The following is a 17,610-nucleotide window of genomic DNA, read 5'->3' on the forward strand; positions in this document are numbered from 1 at the left end:
CAAATATAAACAGCAGCAGGATCTGACCAGCACATACTCTTTCACTTGATTAGAAACAGACATGGTAACAGTAGTGACCTTGTTCAGGCTGTAATGTAACCTTTGCTTGTAATTTCTCTATTTTTTAAATGTAATGATAATCTAGTTATTAACTCTTATGATTGTAACTAAACATATTACATTTACTGTTTGTATGTATCCTGCTTACATAACACCATTAGAAGTGTACATTACTACTCAACCGTGTTGACCAAACAATACTGGTAAGAGAACATGTCGTGTTTATTGTTAAGTAGGGATCAGATCAGAATGATGCCAGAGCTGATATAAATTGATTGGTTTGAGGTTTCAGGCCTGGTGCGTACTCTCTCTCTCTCTCTCTCTCTCTCTCTCTCTCTCAGCATGTAGCTCCACACCTGAACTGGATCATGGTAAGACAGTCACAAGAGACCGCTTATCGGACTCAGCTATCACAGTGATGGAGTGAGAAAGGTAAAGGGAGAGGGATCTCAGCGGACGGAGCGAAACAGGGAGGCGTGGTGTCAGTTCCCTTTTTCCCTTCACGTTAAGTGTCTCTAATACCAGTGAAATGATCGGGTGGCGGCGCTTTACCGTTTTAGTGGCTATGTTTGTCCCCTGGCTATCACGTACTGGCGCAGGCTCTAACCTTAGCCTCAACCTTGGGGCCCGTATACTGGGTGTACATCTGATCTGCAAACAGTCATTAACCCCATCGCCTCCTTCACCCCATCCTCTAACCTTTAACTGTGATCGTAACCTGGCCATGACAGCATCGCCGGATTAACATTTAATCTGACCCCAAGACAATGCAGACAGTCACTCAGTCCCAGAGCTAAAATTAGCCCTAATGAGGGATTAAGTGTGCAGAAATGGTTAATTATGACTGACAGGGATAGACTCACATGGGGTAACATCATCGGGATAATTCATAACTAATGATAAGGAGTGACGGATGTCTAGTGGCTGATTGACAGCTGTTCTGTTGGAGAGAACTGTGATCTGTATGTGCACCTCTCTAATGTATTAGAGAGACCCAGAGGATCATGTTTTTTCTCTGGGTCTCTCTAGTACATCTGAGAGGTGCACATACAGATCAAAGTTCTCTCCATTAAACAAGGTAAAATAAGAGGGTGAAATAAAAAAACAGCATGTGTAAACAAAATGTAGTTTGTAAATGTAAAAGTCTTTTACGCAGATATGAAGGAAATTTGGCTCAAACTATAGGCTACATTGGACTGTACATTGACCCGTGCTGCATAACCCAACTGCCCTTGGGTTTTATGTCACAAACATAATGGGTGGACATTTTCCTTCAAGATTTTCTGATAGACATTGGTATTTACAGTTCCACCAAAAATGATAAGACTTCCAGGTTCTGAAGAAGCAAATTTGCACCAGATGACCACACTACCACCACCATGTTTGACAGCTGGACAGTTTTAACTTAAAGGAGAAAACATGATAACAAGTACAACTTAGCCCACTTACATGTCCTCCCAGTATTTAGAAATACAGAGCTTTTAGCCAATACACCCAACAGGCTTACAATGTTATCTATAGGGGCATAGCTCTGCCCATGAAAATAAATAACTATTTTTACACCATTAACAAGCTTAAAATGGCTTCATATTTAACTGAAATCTGATAACCCTGACCGTTATAACAAGGCACTTAGAACTTTAAAAGGGGACAGGTTGTTTATTAAAAACATTCATTAAATGCACACATTAGCTTGAGGTATTCTCTGGGTGCCGCCATCCTGAAATTAAGTCGAATGACGAGCACAAATTAAACTACAGCTTATTGTCACGTCTGGTGCTGTTAGCTCCTCTGTCCCTTCCACACCCAGCTCTAACGGAGGTTCTCATGTCAACAACTACATTACCCAGAATGCACCACCCGCTGACATCACGCACTCACCTGATCATGTGACACCTCACCTGCTTCCTCCAGGAAGTCCTGAATACTGATTACTGGCACTATAAAAGAGCACTCCACACAAACACCCACGCCGCGTATTGTAGGTTCTCCTCATTACAAAGCGTTACTTATCTCTTGTCTCAGTTTATCTTGTGTATGACCTTGCCTTTGTTTTCTCGACGCCGATTATTGCCTTTGCCTCTGATACTGGATTGTTTGTGTATTACCTGGACTGTGTTTTCACTACTGCCTCTTGGATTACCTCTGACATTGGATCTCTCGTGTATGAACTCTGGACTGTCTCTCGTTTATGGTATGGTTTTGTCTACATTGCTCTGGTTTCTGGTGATTAACTGTTTTCTGTATCAACCACGTATTACATCTGTTTATTTTTATAATAAACATATATTTTTATCAGTATCTGCACGTGTCTGCAATTCTGTGCTCATCATGACACTTATAGGTCACATGAATTAGTTTTGGACTGGAGTTGGTGCAGCAGGATTTGCAGGAGTATTGCAAAAATGGCAGAATATAAATTGATTTTGCTATTGATCTGTTATGGTATCCTACCTATTCAATTATGCTTGCCAGTCAACTTATCTTGACTTAATTTCAAGATGGCAGTCTACCTGAAGGTACTGTATCTGTATATAATTAGTGTTTTAATAAACTACCTGTGCACTTACAATTTTCTCAGTGCCTCGTTTTAAATTTTAGGACCCTCAGAATTCTACCAATAAAGTGTGAAGCTACTTTAAGCTTGTAATGGTGTAAAAATAACATTTTGTATTTTTTAATGTAACTTATTACATGTACTGACTTAACCCCAAATAGCCCACATACAGTATGTGTAACAGGCCCTTTAAATAGCTCAGATTCTTGTTAAGACCTTTCAATAAAATCATAAAAATAGTCAGAATTTTGTGTTTTAAACATATTTCTAGTTCTGACTTCATTTCTAGAACACAATGATGTGGCACAAGTGAAAACATAATTTGCTGTGCATGTCTCGTGTCACATGCTGTTTTAACCCTAAAATATTTTTTTAAATTTTGTGACCCTATTATCACAGGATGAATGCAACTATTCATTTAAAAGCTCATTTGTGTTTTTTATGACTGTGATAATCAAATAAATCAAATAAATATTTTAAACTGGGTCTGGGCTTTTATGGGCTAGTAAGAATTGCATTTCTTGTTTTTGAAAATGTTTCTCCATGAGGACATTTGTACATTTTTGTTCTGCTTTTAAAGCACATTTGTGACTTGCGGACCAATGGTACCCTAACCCCACCCATTAATAAAGCAAACATTTTTTTATATATAAATATATAGTTTTCCTTTTAAAGTATTTTTTTGAACGAATTTTAATAGTGCAGTATTCTAAAATCTGTATTTTAAAAACTCAATAAAAAAACACCTTATTTATTTGAACAAGTATTTGAATTTTAGAATCACTACTCTTGGCAAGTCTGGGCACCCTGGTATAGAGTATCCATGCCTATAGTTGTTAATATGTAATGTGATATATGTGTATGATACCTGTGACAGCTAACTATGCAACTTTAATTGTGAATATGAAACGGATGGATAAAGATCTTCAGGTTGCACAAGTAAAACAAGCAAGAGGACCAACCTTACCTGCAAAGGTCAGACTTGATTTTGATCCAGGAACAGCTCTGTGAGCTTTACATTCATAAACATTTTATTCAGTGGCTGCTGTTTTTGCCTCTTCAGATTATATGATGTTACCAGAGTTTGAAATATTGCCATCAGGTTTGGGATGTGAAACAAAACAATGTTCAACATAAATTATTTATCACACAGAATTATCACATACTCTACGGGAGAGGATATGTTTATCTTGTGTTGCTGTTTGAATGACATGTTGACACCTCTGTTGTGTAGGCTAAAAATGTGTTTCCTGGACAATAAAGTACAGTAATGTTTTGTAAAGTAAAATAAAGTAATAAATAATAGTAATTTATAATAGATTACTGTTTTTGACTACTGAGGTAAATCTTAAGTACTGTCTATTTTTTTAAGGTGAGAATATTAATCATAATGACTCTGATAGCTAAAATTCTTTTTAACAAGGTTTTTAAGATCTTTGAGAAAGAAATGGCTTTGCAGCATCATATACTACCATTCATATAACTACTGTCTATAACCTATTGCCAAAAAAGGCCCAGGCTAATGTCATCTTACCCTGTGGTCTCAGTACTCAATGTATTAAATTCTGAAAGGATATCTGGTTGCTGGGAAAAAAAATACTATGGGACTGAAGAGAGGCATAACATCAAGTCTGTCCGTCCCTCAGATAATCATCTGAATATGATACTAGCTACATAGCTACACTAATCATCACAGTAAATTCTACATTTTTTTAATAACAAATATTCAAGTAACTCCTATGAAAGTGATGTTCTGGTAACTACTTTAAACGTAAATATGTTGAAACTGATGCAAGTTAATTAATTATGAGAGAGAGGAATTCATCTATGGACCACAAACAATGTATTAGCTTAAAATTCACAGTACTGTCAAAACTCAAAAACATCCATCTTTTTTTATTTCAGTCCCTGTCAGAAACAGCCATTAGGTTTTCAACTGGTTTTTGATTTAGGCAGCTTCAGAACCATGATTTGATTAAATATTCTTTAATTTTTTTCTGTTTCCTTTTGTCAGTAATTCCTGATGAGCTCCACATTATTTCCTTTCCACCATATTTAGTCATGCTATCACACTGAAAGGTTATACACAAACAATGATGTTTGTCTTCCTCATTCTTATGTAGATTTTATTGTTATATCTTGATTTTTTAATCTTTATATTTCTATCTTGTCATTTTAATGACTGTGGGATTGTATATTTGGTTTTCTAATAAATATCTGTCACAAATCAATATCTTCTTGGAGTATTGTGCTTAGTGGCTGTTTTCACAGGCCATAACATAAATGAAGGACAGACTCTTACAGCTAATCTATAAACCCTTAAAAAAATTAAAGCAGGAGTTTGAGTCTGTCCTTGCACAGGTGTGTCCCGTTTATTTGAACAGTACAGTGAGAGATTAGCACCTTTTGGCAATCTTGGTGATTTCCAAACAGTGCAGTGTGTGTTAAAAGGATCTGTGGGTTATGATGAAAGATGAAGTTAGCAACCCATTGTGTTGTATTACAATTAACTAGTTGGGCAATGTGAAACCATTTACCAACTAATTGCATATGAATCCGTGTTGCAATCCCAACCCTGTTTTTCGGACACACCCTGAACCTGGAAAACAAAATGGCCGATGTCCTTCAAGAAGAAGCTATTAAAGGCTAACTAAAAAGCAAAGAGGAGAACTGATTGGGCTGAGCAGTGTGCCTCTGATAACGGTGAGATGCAGATGGTTGAATGTCACTGGGGGAGCAGTATTTTGATTGGCTGATTTGCATATTGTGAGCATCCCTGTCTATTGTTGAACCTGTATAGGCATGAATATGTATATCAGACTGCAGCCTGCATGTTAGCCCTGCTACTGACATTGGCTAGCGCTGCTGCTAACCATGGCTAACGCTGCTGCTAACCGTGGCTAGTGCTGCTACTAACCTTGGCTAGCGCTGCTGCTAACCGTGGCTAGTGCTGCTGCTAACCGTGGCTAATGCTGCTGCTAACCGTGGCTAGCGCTGCTACTAACCTTGGCTAGCGCTGCTGCTAACTGTGCCTAGCACTGCTGCTAACCATGGCTAGTGCTGCTGCTAACCATGGCTAGCGTTGCTACTAACCTTGGCTAGCGCTCCTGCTAACCGTGGCTAATGCTGCTGCTAACCGCGGCTAGCGCTGCTACTAACCGTGGCTAGCGCTGCTGCTAACCGTGGCTAGCGCTGCTACTAACCTGGGCTAGCGCTGCTGCTAACCGTGAATAGTGCTGCTACTAACCGTGGCTAGCGCTGCTGCTAACCGTAGCTAGTGCTGCTACTAACCTTGGCTAATGCTGCTGCTAACGGTGGCTAGCGCTGCTGCTAACCGTGGCTAGCCCTGCTGTTAACCTTGGCTAGCGCTGCTGCTACCCGTGGCTAACGCTGCTAGAAACAGCAGGCTAGTGCTGCTGCTAATCGTGCTACAATATTGCAGATCTAAGCATACTGTAAATAAATGGAAGCACTTTACTCACTCAAATAAACAGTTTTCAGGAGTAGATTGTGTAGAATATTTTTTTTTGTTTGTTTGTTTACTTAGTCCCCCCAAAAAAGGAAAACATGGCGACACTTATTTTTCTTTAGTATTTTCGCTTAAAATGTGCCTTATGTATGAAAATATGCCTTACAATACGGTGTGCCTTACAGTCCGGTAGTTTTATAATATTATAATATTATATTATAATAAATACAGTAGTCATTTTTTTTTGTGCTCAGTTGTTAAGAAGACTCTCTCTGGTCCATAATACAATTCAGATTTTGTGTTTTTTTTTACTGACAGTCAAAGAAATTGGTCAAATGCATTTCTTTCTAAATTTAATACTGAAGACATTGAAGCTATAGAGCAACACATTCAAAATTATTTTGTGAACAAAATTGTTGAACAAACCAGAATATGTTTTATACTTTAGATTCTTCTAAGCACCACGTTTATCTTTGTTGACATTTTAGCTTTGCACACATCTCGGTGTCTTCATTAGGGAGAGTCACCTGGAATAGTTTTTTGGGGTCTTGAAGTAGTTCCTGGAGGTGCTGAACAATAGTTGCTGCTTTTCCTTCAGGCTGTAAAGCTCCAGCTCATCCCAAATCACCTCAAATTAACATCTCAGTTGGGTTTAGATCAGGAGATTGTGGAGGACAAACACTTTTTTGTGTGTACTACATGCCTCCACGTGTCCCTTAATTGTTTTCATGTCTTTAATATTCATTTGTAGAAAATAAATTAAATAAATAAATAAAAAAAACACTGAATTTGAAAATGTGTCCAAACCTTTCACTGGTACTGTATATTTTCACACTTTTGCAATGCAATGAGACAGATCAGCCACCAGAGGGCACCAGAGACTTGTTTGTGAATCGCGGCAAATTGGTTCTCAAACCACAGCAGCCTTAGATAAATGGTTGCATGTATGCAAATAGTAATGATTATATCATATATCATTTTCATAACTTTAGTTTTTTGTTCTAAGTGCTTAACCTGATAGACACTGTATGTAATCTCACACCTCAGTTCTTTACTATCAAAACTACATTCTAATAATGTTTCATAATCAGTTTCACAGGCCCTATCATAGAATTCTGCACAACTAGTTTCTGCATTAGGAATTAATAATAACTGAATAATTAACTTAGAGTTCGATGGGATGCCAATAGGGGTGTCAATGGGGTGTCTCAGTAGGCAAACTGCTTTGATCAGGAAAAATGATTACAAAAACGGGCAACATAGCAGCTGCTTTTGGAGGTACTTGGAAATGTATGACAATATATTCTGATCCAATATACAAAATATAAAAAATAAGAGAGCACTTTTACCTAATTAAAAACGTGTGGAATCAAGAGGAAGATAGATGACCACAAGTCACCAAACCAAACTGAACTGCTTGCATTTTTGCACCAGGAGTGGAGTAAAAATACCCTAAAGCAGTGTGTAAGACTGGTGGAGGAGAACATGCCAAGATGCATTAAACTTGCATGAACTTGTTTTCTTTACATTTTTTGAGGTCTGAAAAGCTCTTTTTTTTTGTTATTTCAGCCATTTCTCATTTTCTGCAAATAAATACTCTAAATGTCAATATTTTTATTTGGAATTTGGGAGAAATGTGGTCTGTAGTTTATAGAATAAAACAATGTTCATTTTCCCAAACATATACCTATAAACAGCAAAATTAGAGAAACTGAATCAGAAATTACAGTGGTCTTTGAAGCTGTATTAACTGTTTGTTTTTTTTAAACTAAAACATGTCTTTATATATTGTGGTACCATAAAATCAGTTGTTATTGTAATGAAGACAGATAATTAGAAAAAAAATGATCTAAGAAAGCAGCTAAATGTATTTGAGAATAAATCTTGCATTACATATAGTTGTGTACAATTTAGAATGTGGAATGTGAAAGCTAGTGCATTTCCAAGCCGTACCAGCATTGCACAGAACAGCCTCCTTATGTAAATCATTCAAAACTGTTTTGCATGTCAAACTGGGTGAAATAGACTTGCAGGCATGTCCTATTTATGTTCTATTTATGTTCTATTTTATTTTTGTCACACCTTAATAAATTAGAATTCAGCTATTTTATGTTTTATTTATTGCTGACAAAGATGTGAAAAGGCACACAACACACACACAGCTTGTCTAGTCTCTCGCAAGAATTACTGCCAGTAGAATAGGACTCTCTGGAACAGATTGACAAGACCCTTATGGCAGCACTCCAAATTGCAGGTGTGAGCCAGACCAGTATAAAGCCCGCAGTATTGAGATGTGAAGCAATGAGTTTAACAGGCTTTACTGTTGAACATGATTTATAACCTTCACTTTATCCAAAATGTGTGAGGTTTAGGATATTTAAGGGTCAGTAGTAAAAATGTTTAACTGTCAGTTTTATTTCCCTTAATTTCCACACATTACACATGTTGGAAGTAATGTTTTTGTATGTGCTTGAAGGTGAAAAAAAAAATTTCAGCTAAAATCTGAGTTTATCGCATATCTTAGAAGGACACATCCAGGCAGGACAAACTGATCAGGCGGGCTGGCTTAATAATCGGAGTGAAACTGGACTCTGGTGATAATGACAGAGAAGACAACTATGGGCAAACTACTGAAAATTATGGAGGATGCCAGTCATCTTCTGCACACAGTCAGCAGCAGTCGCCTGATCAGTGACTGACTGCTCCTTCTCAAGTGCAGAATTAACAGATTCAAAACTTTGTCCTTTATGCCATCAGACTGTACAACTCCTATTTGCAGGGGAAAAGTGGTCACAGGAGGACAGAGGATGGGAGCAGTACTCCTTTTTAATGTGTGGATTTTCTGCTTCTACAAGTCTGTTTCAACCACTCCAACAATTTAACCATTTTATTAAAATGTAATCCGATTCATATAATGATTTAGAAATATATATTATTTCTAGAAAAAAAATATTAGGCTAATTTTTCTGTTTCATTTATGTTACATCAGCAAATTTAACTTTAAAAACGTAAAAAATGTTTACAGTCATTTGTCCACAGTAAGAAAAAACATGAATGAGCTGCTAATTGAAATTAGCTGATTAAACTTTAATTTTGGTAGGTTATCAACATTCAGAAATATGTCTGGGCTCTAATGGGTTAAGTTTGCTGTACCTGAAATGAGAGTGGTATGACCCGCGGCCCTCGGCTCGGTATGGTTTAGTCTGGACAAGACCAAGTTGTACAGTACGCGCGGGGGTTCCTCCCAAAAGTGAACATGTGCACAATTAACCAAAACCAGGGTGTATAGTGGAGTGTACCATGTTATAGTTTATTATTACACTACTGTACTCTGTTTATATTAAAGCGTGTTACATACAGCGTGTCCTGTTTGTTGTTTATAAAGTGGAATAAGTGTAACACGCGCGCACCCCTGTTTTTCGGACATCCAGTGTGGGCGTCTATCCCGGCTGGTCCCTCTTTGTCCGGCAGCGACTGTAGGCCGCAGTAGTCATGGCCATTTTCGCGTTTGAGGATAAATTTTAATTGTAAGTTTGTTTGATATTGAATGTTTTTGTCTCTTGAGGCCTGAAAAACATGAGATAATGTAGCTGGCGGTGTAGTTCATGGTAAATGGTAGCGGGAGCGACGTGCTGCTGGCTTGGGGCCGGAGCCTGAGGAGCTAGCTATAGCTAACCGAGCTAGTTAGCGTTAGCTAAGCTAGCTAACCGCTAGCTAGCCGCTGTGCTAGCCCCGCGCTCGGCTGCGGTTAGCGCGAGCTGGCGTTACGCTATACACTGTACTATACAATGTGGTCTGTAGTTTATAGAATAAAACACGGGTTTCTCCCGTGCTCAGGGCTGCTGCTGCTTCGCGTGTTCAGGGCAATTTAAACGCTTTCACTGGATACAGTGTTAACCTGCCTAAGCTAAATAGCTAACTAACTTGGCGCCAGTTCACTAGTTAACCTAGCCTGCTATCGCTTAGCTAGAGCTAACTCAGCTAATGCTAGCTAAAGCTAAAACAGTGCAGCTAAACCCAGCAGCACATCTGTAAGTGATCATAGAGGAAGGAGGGGGAGTGGAGTGTGGGGCCGAGAGCGAGCACATTCATTCATTTCGGCTTCATTTTTTTTCTTTTTGCGCGGGTCTCGTCAATTCAACAGATTTCTCTCTGTTTTTATTCCCCCGGCGAGATGTGTAGCTCTCAGGGTTAGCGGGCTCTCGTGTTTCTGTACATATCTGGGAACTTTACGGAGTGCCATATAATGCCGAAGAGATGAATGAACCAAAGACAGGGACCTGGTACCGTTACTAGCTCACGTTAATAATCAATGGGATTTAGCCTCATGTTGGGGTTCAACTCTTCTCATTCAACTGAGACTAAGCTCGCCTTAGCTAACGTTACTGACCTGTCGTGATTAGTCAGTAAGTTACTAGCTGGTCTCTCTGCCCTAAGGACGCTCTCGTCACTTGTACACTCTCTCTTTATGTGAACGGTGGCATGGCACCGCGCCAACAGTCATTTTAATGGCAGCCGAATCGGGGAGACTACTGGCCGGACAAGGTCAAGGAAAACGAGGCAAAGGTAGGCAAACGTCCATCAAGCGCATCTCTGTGTCCACAAGCGGAATCCACAGCTCCTCGCTGCAAAAAAAAATCTGCCTTTCCTTGTCCGCACGTTCCCTGTATGTACGGTGGCCCTGTTTTCTCGTGGGATCTGTCTCTTTCTCTCTGGGTAGCTGTATTTAACTACTATGTGAGCCTGGCGTTCCCTGTCTGTGCACTGGGCTGTACCCGCGCCTTCGTGTGTCCACTCAGTCCTATACACTCTGTATTGAACTCTTCTTTTGTTTTGTTTTTTGTTGTTTTTTCCTACTTGCAATCCGCATTAAAGCCTCTCACCCGGGTCTAATGTTGGCTACTGCCGTGTTTGGTGCGGGACTGTCGCTTGTTTGTAATCTCGTTTTTTAGCGTACACACGTTTTTAACACTGACTGATTGTCGGATACGTGTTAGGTTATCTAGCTAGGTTATTTTCCTCTGTAGTTTCAAGAGGTTTCAGCATAAACTTAAAGCTTTAGTGGCAGCTCACACTATAGTCGGTTTTAACAGTTGAAAAATAGAATAATTGGATGTAAAGAATAGGCTACTTGTAAACAGTACTTTAGCTACAAAACATAGTTTTACTTCAACAAATTCCAGTAAATTAAGAAGTTCAAGGAGAACGGTGTAAATTAGACTTTGGGTGTAGTAAAACATAATAAAGAGTACTAACCTTTGTTAAATAGCCCACCTCCTCGCTCCTGCAGCTTTCCAAAATCCAGTAGTTTTGTGACCAAAGTAGCTCCACACCTCATTGGCAGATTTCAGAGAGCTCAGGCCTTTAAAATGAGCCAATAATAACTTTAAAAGTGCATAAGAATATTTTTTTAAAACCACTGTTTACAACCTGTAGTGTTAGCTAGAGCTCCGGTGCCTTCATTACTGTACTGATCATGACCATAGCCTGCCTCCTGCCATAGCAGCTGGACGCAATATTGGAGGAGTCATCCACGCATCCCCAGTGCATTTATTTGTACTATGGAAGGTGTATAATACACCTATATTAATCTCTAATCTGTTAAAAAGTAGTAGAGTTGTGATTATTATAGGTGTCAGAGCTGTCGACTGACGAATCACTGAATAGTAAAACCTTTTGATCTAAGTTTATGCCATTTGTTGTTTGCTGCTCTTCATTCTCATGTAGACGGTAACCAGATATTTTCAGCAACAGGTGGAATTAATGCATTTCCACTAAATAAAGTTTTGTTCTCCTAGCCTACTTTATTTGTTCGTGCTTGTCAGTCGACTTAACGTAACTTAATTTCAGGATGGTAGTGCGCAGAGAACTGAAGTGTACTGTATTGTGTGTATAAACAGTGTTTTTTTAATAAACTCCCTGTGCACTTACAAAGTTCTCAGTGCCTTGTTTTAAATTTCAGGGCCCTCAGAATTCTACTATTGAAGTGTGGAGCTACTTCAAGCTTGTTAATGGTGGAAAATGACTCTCTTTGCATGGGCAGAGCTATGCCCTCTATCTCTAGCATTGTGAGCCAGTTGGAAGCATCAGCTAAAAGCGCTGTAATTTTGGAATGCTGTGGGAGAATGAAGGTCGGCAAATAACATACTCGTTATCAACCCAAGTTCATTCCACACTGGATTTCTCCTTTAATAAGTTGTGGCCATGCATTATTACATTTTGTCACCATAGGGGCTCTGTATTATTCACTGCAAAACGTAACTGTTGTTCCACTAGTGCAGTGGTTCTTATCCCTTGACCTGAAATGTTTTATGGGTCATATGGGTTAATTTATCTCAACTGTATGGAAGAGTTTCCCGAACAACTGAAAATCTTAATTCACAGCTTTGTAGTACACATTTGGTTTAATCAATCCCTGTTTGGGAAACTGTTCCATAAAGTTGATGCAACCAATAATGTAGCTAACTAATAATTGGTGTTACAGCAGCTGTGTAAAACTAGGCCCTGGCTGGTGTATGGTCACCCACAAATGTCCACGCTTTGTTAGTTTAATGTGAATACAGTAAAACTCGCAGGCCTACATGTTTTTCTTGGAGACAGTCTTGAGTCTCAGAAAATGCTATTATTTAAAAATATTCACTAACGTTTAATTTTTTTGTTTTCTATCTCTCTCTGTCTTTTCCTAATTTTGCTTCTGTTAAGGTTCCCAGATGAAAAGCCCGGAGAAAAAGAAGAGGAAATCCAGCACTCAGGTGAATTGTGTTTTTGTTTTATGCATTATATGTTTTTCAAATATTTATTGGGATATTGGGATCGATGTGATAGTGGCTAAATCACTGTATTGAATATCGGTAGAAAAAATAAATTATTCATTATGATTAAAGACCATGGATAATAAGTAGGTATAAACATTTAAAACAAAATGGATTGTTTTCAACGTTTATATATTTACTTCATTATTGGCATGAAATTGTTGTGTAGTTAAAGGAATGATTTTCTAAATCTCATCATGGAGCAAACACCATGTGACACGTGAATGAAGCATGTTCCAAGCTGTTAGCAGTGAAAATGCTTACAGCTGGAGTAGAGGGAGAAATTGAAAAGCCTCCTGCATAGTTTAAATTACATGAACACAAACATTTTGGATTTACTGTAAAACACAATGATTGCAGGGAAAGATGGTGGACAAAACACGAAACAATGTGACCGCGGCAAAAGACGAGCATGACAACACTTAATGCACCATCAACCTAGTGTCACAGTTTAAACCGGGAGTCAAGACTCAACAACTTCTTGCCACAGCGTTTAAGCAGCCCTGTACATCAGAATCAGAGCAGACTAAAGCTATTACCACATCTATTGGGATGTTTACCTCTGCAGACATAAGTGCGTACTCCAGTGTGGAAATATTTTTAAAACATGTAAAATAGGCTCAAACCTTGCTAATAAATTTACAGAATTCTTAATTATCGACAAAATATTGTATCCAACGTATTTTTTGCAGCGCTTATGACAGATTAATGGACCTCCAAGGCAATAGAATGCTATGTGATTGACTGACTTACTTAAGCAGTTAGAGTGGAAGCTGCAGAGAACCAATAAAAATATCCCAGTCACTGCAAATTTTCTTATGTTTCAATAAATAGAAAGAAAGGTTAAATTTCTCTAACTTTTTTTTTCTGGTCAAAAAACTTTCCAATCCTATATCCATGTCATCTATTACACTAACAAACTGTTGAACCCAAGCCAACATGTTTTAAGCTTACATGCCTAACAGCTTGGTTTAAGAGAGGGAGTAAGATGGTATCTGATTGATTTCAGTGTCAGCAGATCAGGAGATAATCAAGGCTATAGGATTGGTATCATAAAAATGTGATACTGTGACATCCCTAGTTTTTGGTGAATGAACCAAATTCCTAGTCATGGGTTTGTCAGAAAATGAGATTAGATTAATAAAGTGTAATGCTATTCAGCCCTTTTCTCTTTCTGTTGTGTTTGCAGGGGGCAACGTTCTCCCACCTCTCTGAGTTTGCGCCTCCCCCAACTCCTATGGTAGACCACCTAGTGGCCTCCAACCCATTTGACGATGACTTTGTTCCTCCATCGCGTGCCGGTGGAGCCGGTGGTCCAGGAAATGTGCCTTTTCTGCCGAGCCCAGGGGCTGGTGGGGGAGGTGGTGGTTATGGTGGGCCTGCCAGAATGGGAGGAGGCATGGGTGGTTTTATGGGTGGACCTGGAGGACCAGGTGGGGGACAGCCTGGTAGAAGACCCCCCTTTGTTCCTCCACCACCCAACGCAGGACCGCATAACCCACTTGGATTTGGGGGGATGCCTGGATTTGGAGGCGGAGGTGGAGGAGGTGGTGGCGGAGGAGGCTTCCCTCCAGGGGGGCCATCACAATTTAACATGCCGCCCAATTTCAGCCCTCCCATGCACCCTGGCCAGGGTTTTAACCCTATGCTGTCACCTGGTGGAATGGGTGGCGGTCCTGGAAGTGGTGGTCCTCCTCATCCACGTTTTGGGATGCAGCAACCTCAGCATGGACAAGGAGGGCATCCGTTCAACAGCCCTCCATTGCCTGGGGGCCCAGGACCTCGTGGCCCTCCCCATGGCCCGATGAATCCCATGGGTGGGATGGGGCCTGGGATGAATATGATGGGAGGTATGGGAGGAGGTATGGGACCAGGTAACATGGTTGGTGGACATCCAGGTTTACCACCACAAGGACAGTTTCCTCCCTCACAGGATGGTCCCTATCCTGGCCCTGGCACTCCAGGCAGTGAAGAAGGCAAGAACTTTGTCGGTGGACCAGGTGGTGGTCCACCAGGTCCTCCTCAACAGCCACCTAGCCTCAACCCCTCCGGCCCTCCTTCCAACAATGCCACACCGGGTCCTTCCCCAGCCTCTGGACCCCCACAGCCTGGAGGAGGGTTCCCTGGTCACCCTGATGTTCAGCAGTCTACTCCTGGCACACCTGGGCAGTCCTCATCTGCTCCTCCACCACCCAACCCTAATTCCTCTCCAACCGGTCCCCTCAATGGTCCGCAGCCTCAACAGGTACCACCTAACCAGCATCCTCCACCTAATTCTGCAGGTGGTCCTGCTCCTAACACTCCATCCAGTCAGCAGCAGCCAACACCACCCAATTCTACCCCAGGATCTACACCCTACAATCAGCCGAACAGTGCACCTGGTGGTGGCCCCATGCCCAACCAACCACCCAACTCCAACCAGAACAACCTTAACAACAACAGTGCTGGCAACACTCCAGGTAGCAACCCCAACCCTCCATCCAACTCCACCTCCACACCCAACACACAGTCTCCACTTCCCACTGGCCAAGCACCTCCGTCTGCCGGCCCAGGATCTGGTCCCCCAAAGTTAGGAGGGGGCATGGTGTTCCCTTGCGGCTTTTGCATGTCCGAGGTGCACGACGACCAGGAGGCTATTCTGTGTGAAGCTTCATGTCAACGCTGGTACCACAGAGACTGCACAGGCCTGACCGAACCGGCGTATGGGCTGCTGACCCGAGAGAGCGCCGCAGTGTGGGCTTGTGATATGTGCCTCAAGTCCAAGGAGATTCAAGCAGTGTATGTACGACAGAGCCTAGGACAGCTGGTTGCTGCAAATGAAGGCTAAAGGACTGAAACTGAAAGAGGGAAGGGAAAGAAACAAGAGAGAATGAACGAATGAATGAAATTGATTCTTTCTTTGAGGTGCTTCAGACAAAGAAACAGGAGCAGGTATGCTATCGAAATGGAACAGGGTAGGAACATGTTGGGGAAAAAGGTGATAAGTGAACCAAGTGAACAGACAATACGGACTGCCTCATAATTTGATGTTACTTCCTGTGTTTAGTGTTCTCATTAATCACACAAGCACTTTTAGGGCCCCTATTCCTAGATGATCAGGCAAAGTTTGAGCATAGATTTTCAAGAGTTCTATGATCAGTATTTATAGCGTACCGCTGTCTCTATCGTTACTGCTACACTTTTGGCCAAAGTTCAGGGAAAAATGGATTTCCTTTAACTGCTTAAAATTGATAATGACCATGAAGGTACACACAAATATTTTTGAAAATTATGCTTGAAAGAATGATTTAACATCTGCCTCTTGAGTTGACTTGACAAATTGAACTCACCCACTCACTCATCCACTCCCCCAAAACTTAGCTCATCTACCAGCAAAGCACTGACAACAACTCACTACCTCACAGAATTGACAACTGACTGGTACAAATGCTTAGGCACTGGCAGGCTAATATCTAGTTTACAGTGAGGACCCCCTAAAACCACATTTCCACTTTTCTATGGTTTCCATTTCAATATCTCTGAAGGAAACCTCTCTCCTCAGTCACATTCACCTTAGACAAAATGGTGTGAACACTACAAACATTTAAAGATTCAGATTTTGTCAGTTCATCTTGGGACTTAAGAGTTGTTCTGTAGATAGAAAAACTCCAGTCATTTATTTTCTTCACTGAACTGCCATTTTGTCTTATGTCTTAACATACATCTATTTACCATTTTTTTTTTTATACAAAATTGAACGCTGATATTTCAGTGTTGATGGTTTGCTACATAGGGAGTAGTGGTATCATTATCATATCAGATGTGTATAGTCTTTGGAAAATGCATGTGAACCAATGCAGTAATTTGTCAGCTGTTTTAATGTTTTTTTTTATTTGTTAATTATTTTTAGGCCTCCATCTGGGCCATGAAGTAGACCAAATATAACAGAATGAATTCAAATATCAGCTCGTATTACTGTCATTGAGCAAGATGTTTGCTATTTTCTTGATTCCATATTTCTGTCCAAGTTGCCTTTTCTTAGCAATTTTTTTTTGTACTGATGTCCGTGCTGTCCAGTGTGCTTTCTCTAGTGCCCTCTGTTGGCCAAGATGGTGCAGTGATGTTTGAGGTGGGCAGAAATCTGATAAAGAAGTAAAACAAAATGTTTTTGTATGTGAACTTGGCGTTGTTTTTTATTTGTACTCTATTGTTGAATTAAATTGGGGTTTGACAACCCACTTAACCAAGTCATGATATTAAAAATGCTCGTTATCTTTGAGTTACAAACCTTAATGTACATGTGCGCATTATGGATATTCCTGCAAAAAAAAAAAAAAGCTAGTTGACCACTTAAGTTCTCAGCCAGCATAGGTTTGATTGTTAAGCTGGTGTACAAGTATGACCTGCCTGATCAAGATAGACCAGTCAATAAACAATTTGGGTAGCATCACTAGCATGAATAAAATCAAATGCAACATGAGTTATGCTGCTCAAGTGCTTATTAACCAGCTGGCTTACCAGTAAAGGGCATGTTTTAGACCATCTAAAACCAGCTTCCAGCAAAAGCTGGCCAATAGTCATTTTTTCAGTGGGGATATTAGACTGTAAGGTCAGCTGTACTGGTCATTTAATTCAGTGTTGCATTTAAAGATGAATTTAATGCAATCCCTTTCTCTCCCATGAATGTCAAACATATTTTGTGAAGTAGGATGTTTCTGAGTAAACAGTGCGCT

At 40.2% G+C, this 17,610-nt stretch overlaps 1 protein-coding gene across 2 annotated transcripts; it reads left to right on the top strand.

Moving 5' to 3' along the window:
• The first annotated feature begins 9,512 nt into the window (after positions 1–9,512).
• pygo2 (pygopus homolog 2 (Drosophila)) lies at positions 9,513–17,124 on the top strand. 2 transcript variants are annotated; one of them, XM_015607362.3, is made up of 3 exons: positions 9,513–9,613; positions 12,789–12,838; positions 14,088–17,124. In XM_015607362.3, exons 2-3 carry the CDS (start codon positions 12,797–12,799, stop codon positions 15,723–15,725), a joined length of 1,680 nt encoding a protein of 559 aa, XP_015462848.2. In that variant the 5' UTR covers positions 9,513–9,613; positions 12,789–12,796; the 3' UTR covers positions 15,726–17,124. The 2 variants fall into 2 exon arrangements, with proteins under 2 accessions (XP_015462848.2, XP_007230591.2); XM_007230529.4 differs by lacking the exon at positions 9,513–9,613 and adding an exon at positions 9,887–10,652.
• The last annotated feature ends 486 nt before the right edge of the window (positions 17,125–17,610 follow it).

Source organism: Astyanax mexicanus, chromosome 3 (genome assembly GCF_023375975.1).
Source record: "Astyanax mexicanus isolate ESR-SI-001 chromosome 3, AstMex3_surface, whole genome shotgun sequence".
Taxonomy (NCBI): Eukaryota; Metazoa; Chordata; class Actinopteri; order Characiformes; family Acestrorhamphidae; genus Astyanax; species Astyanax mexicanus.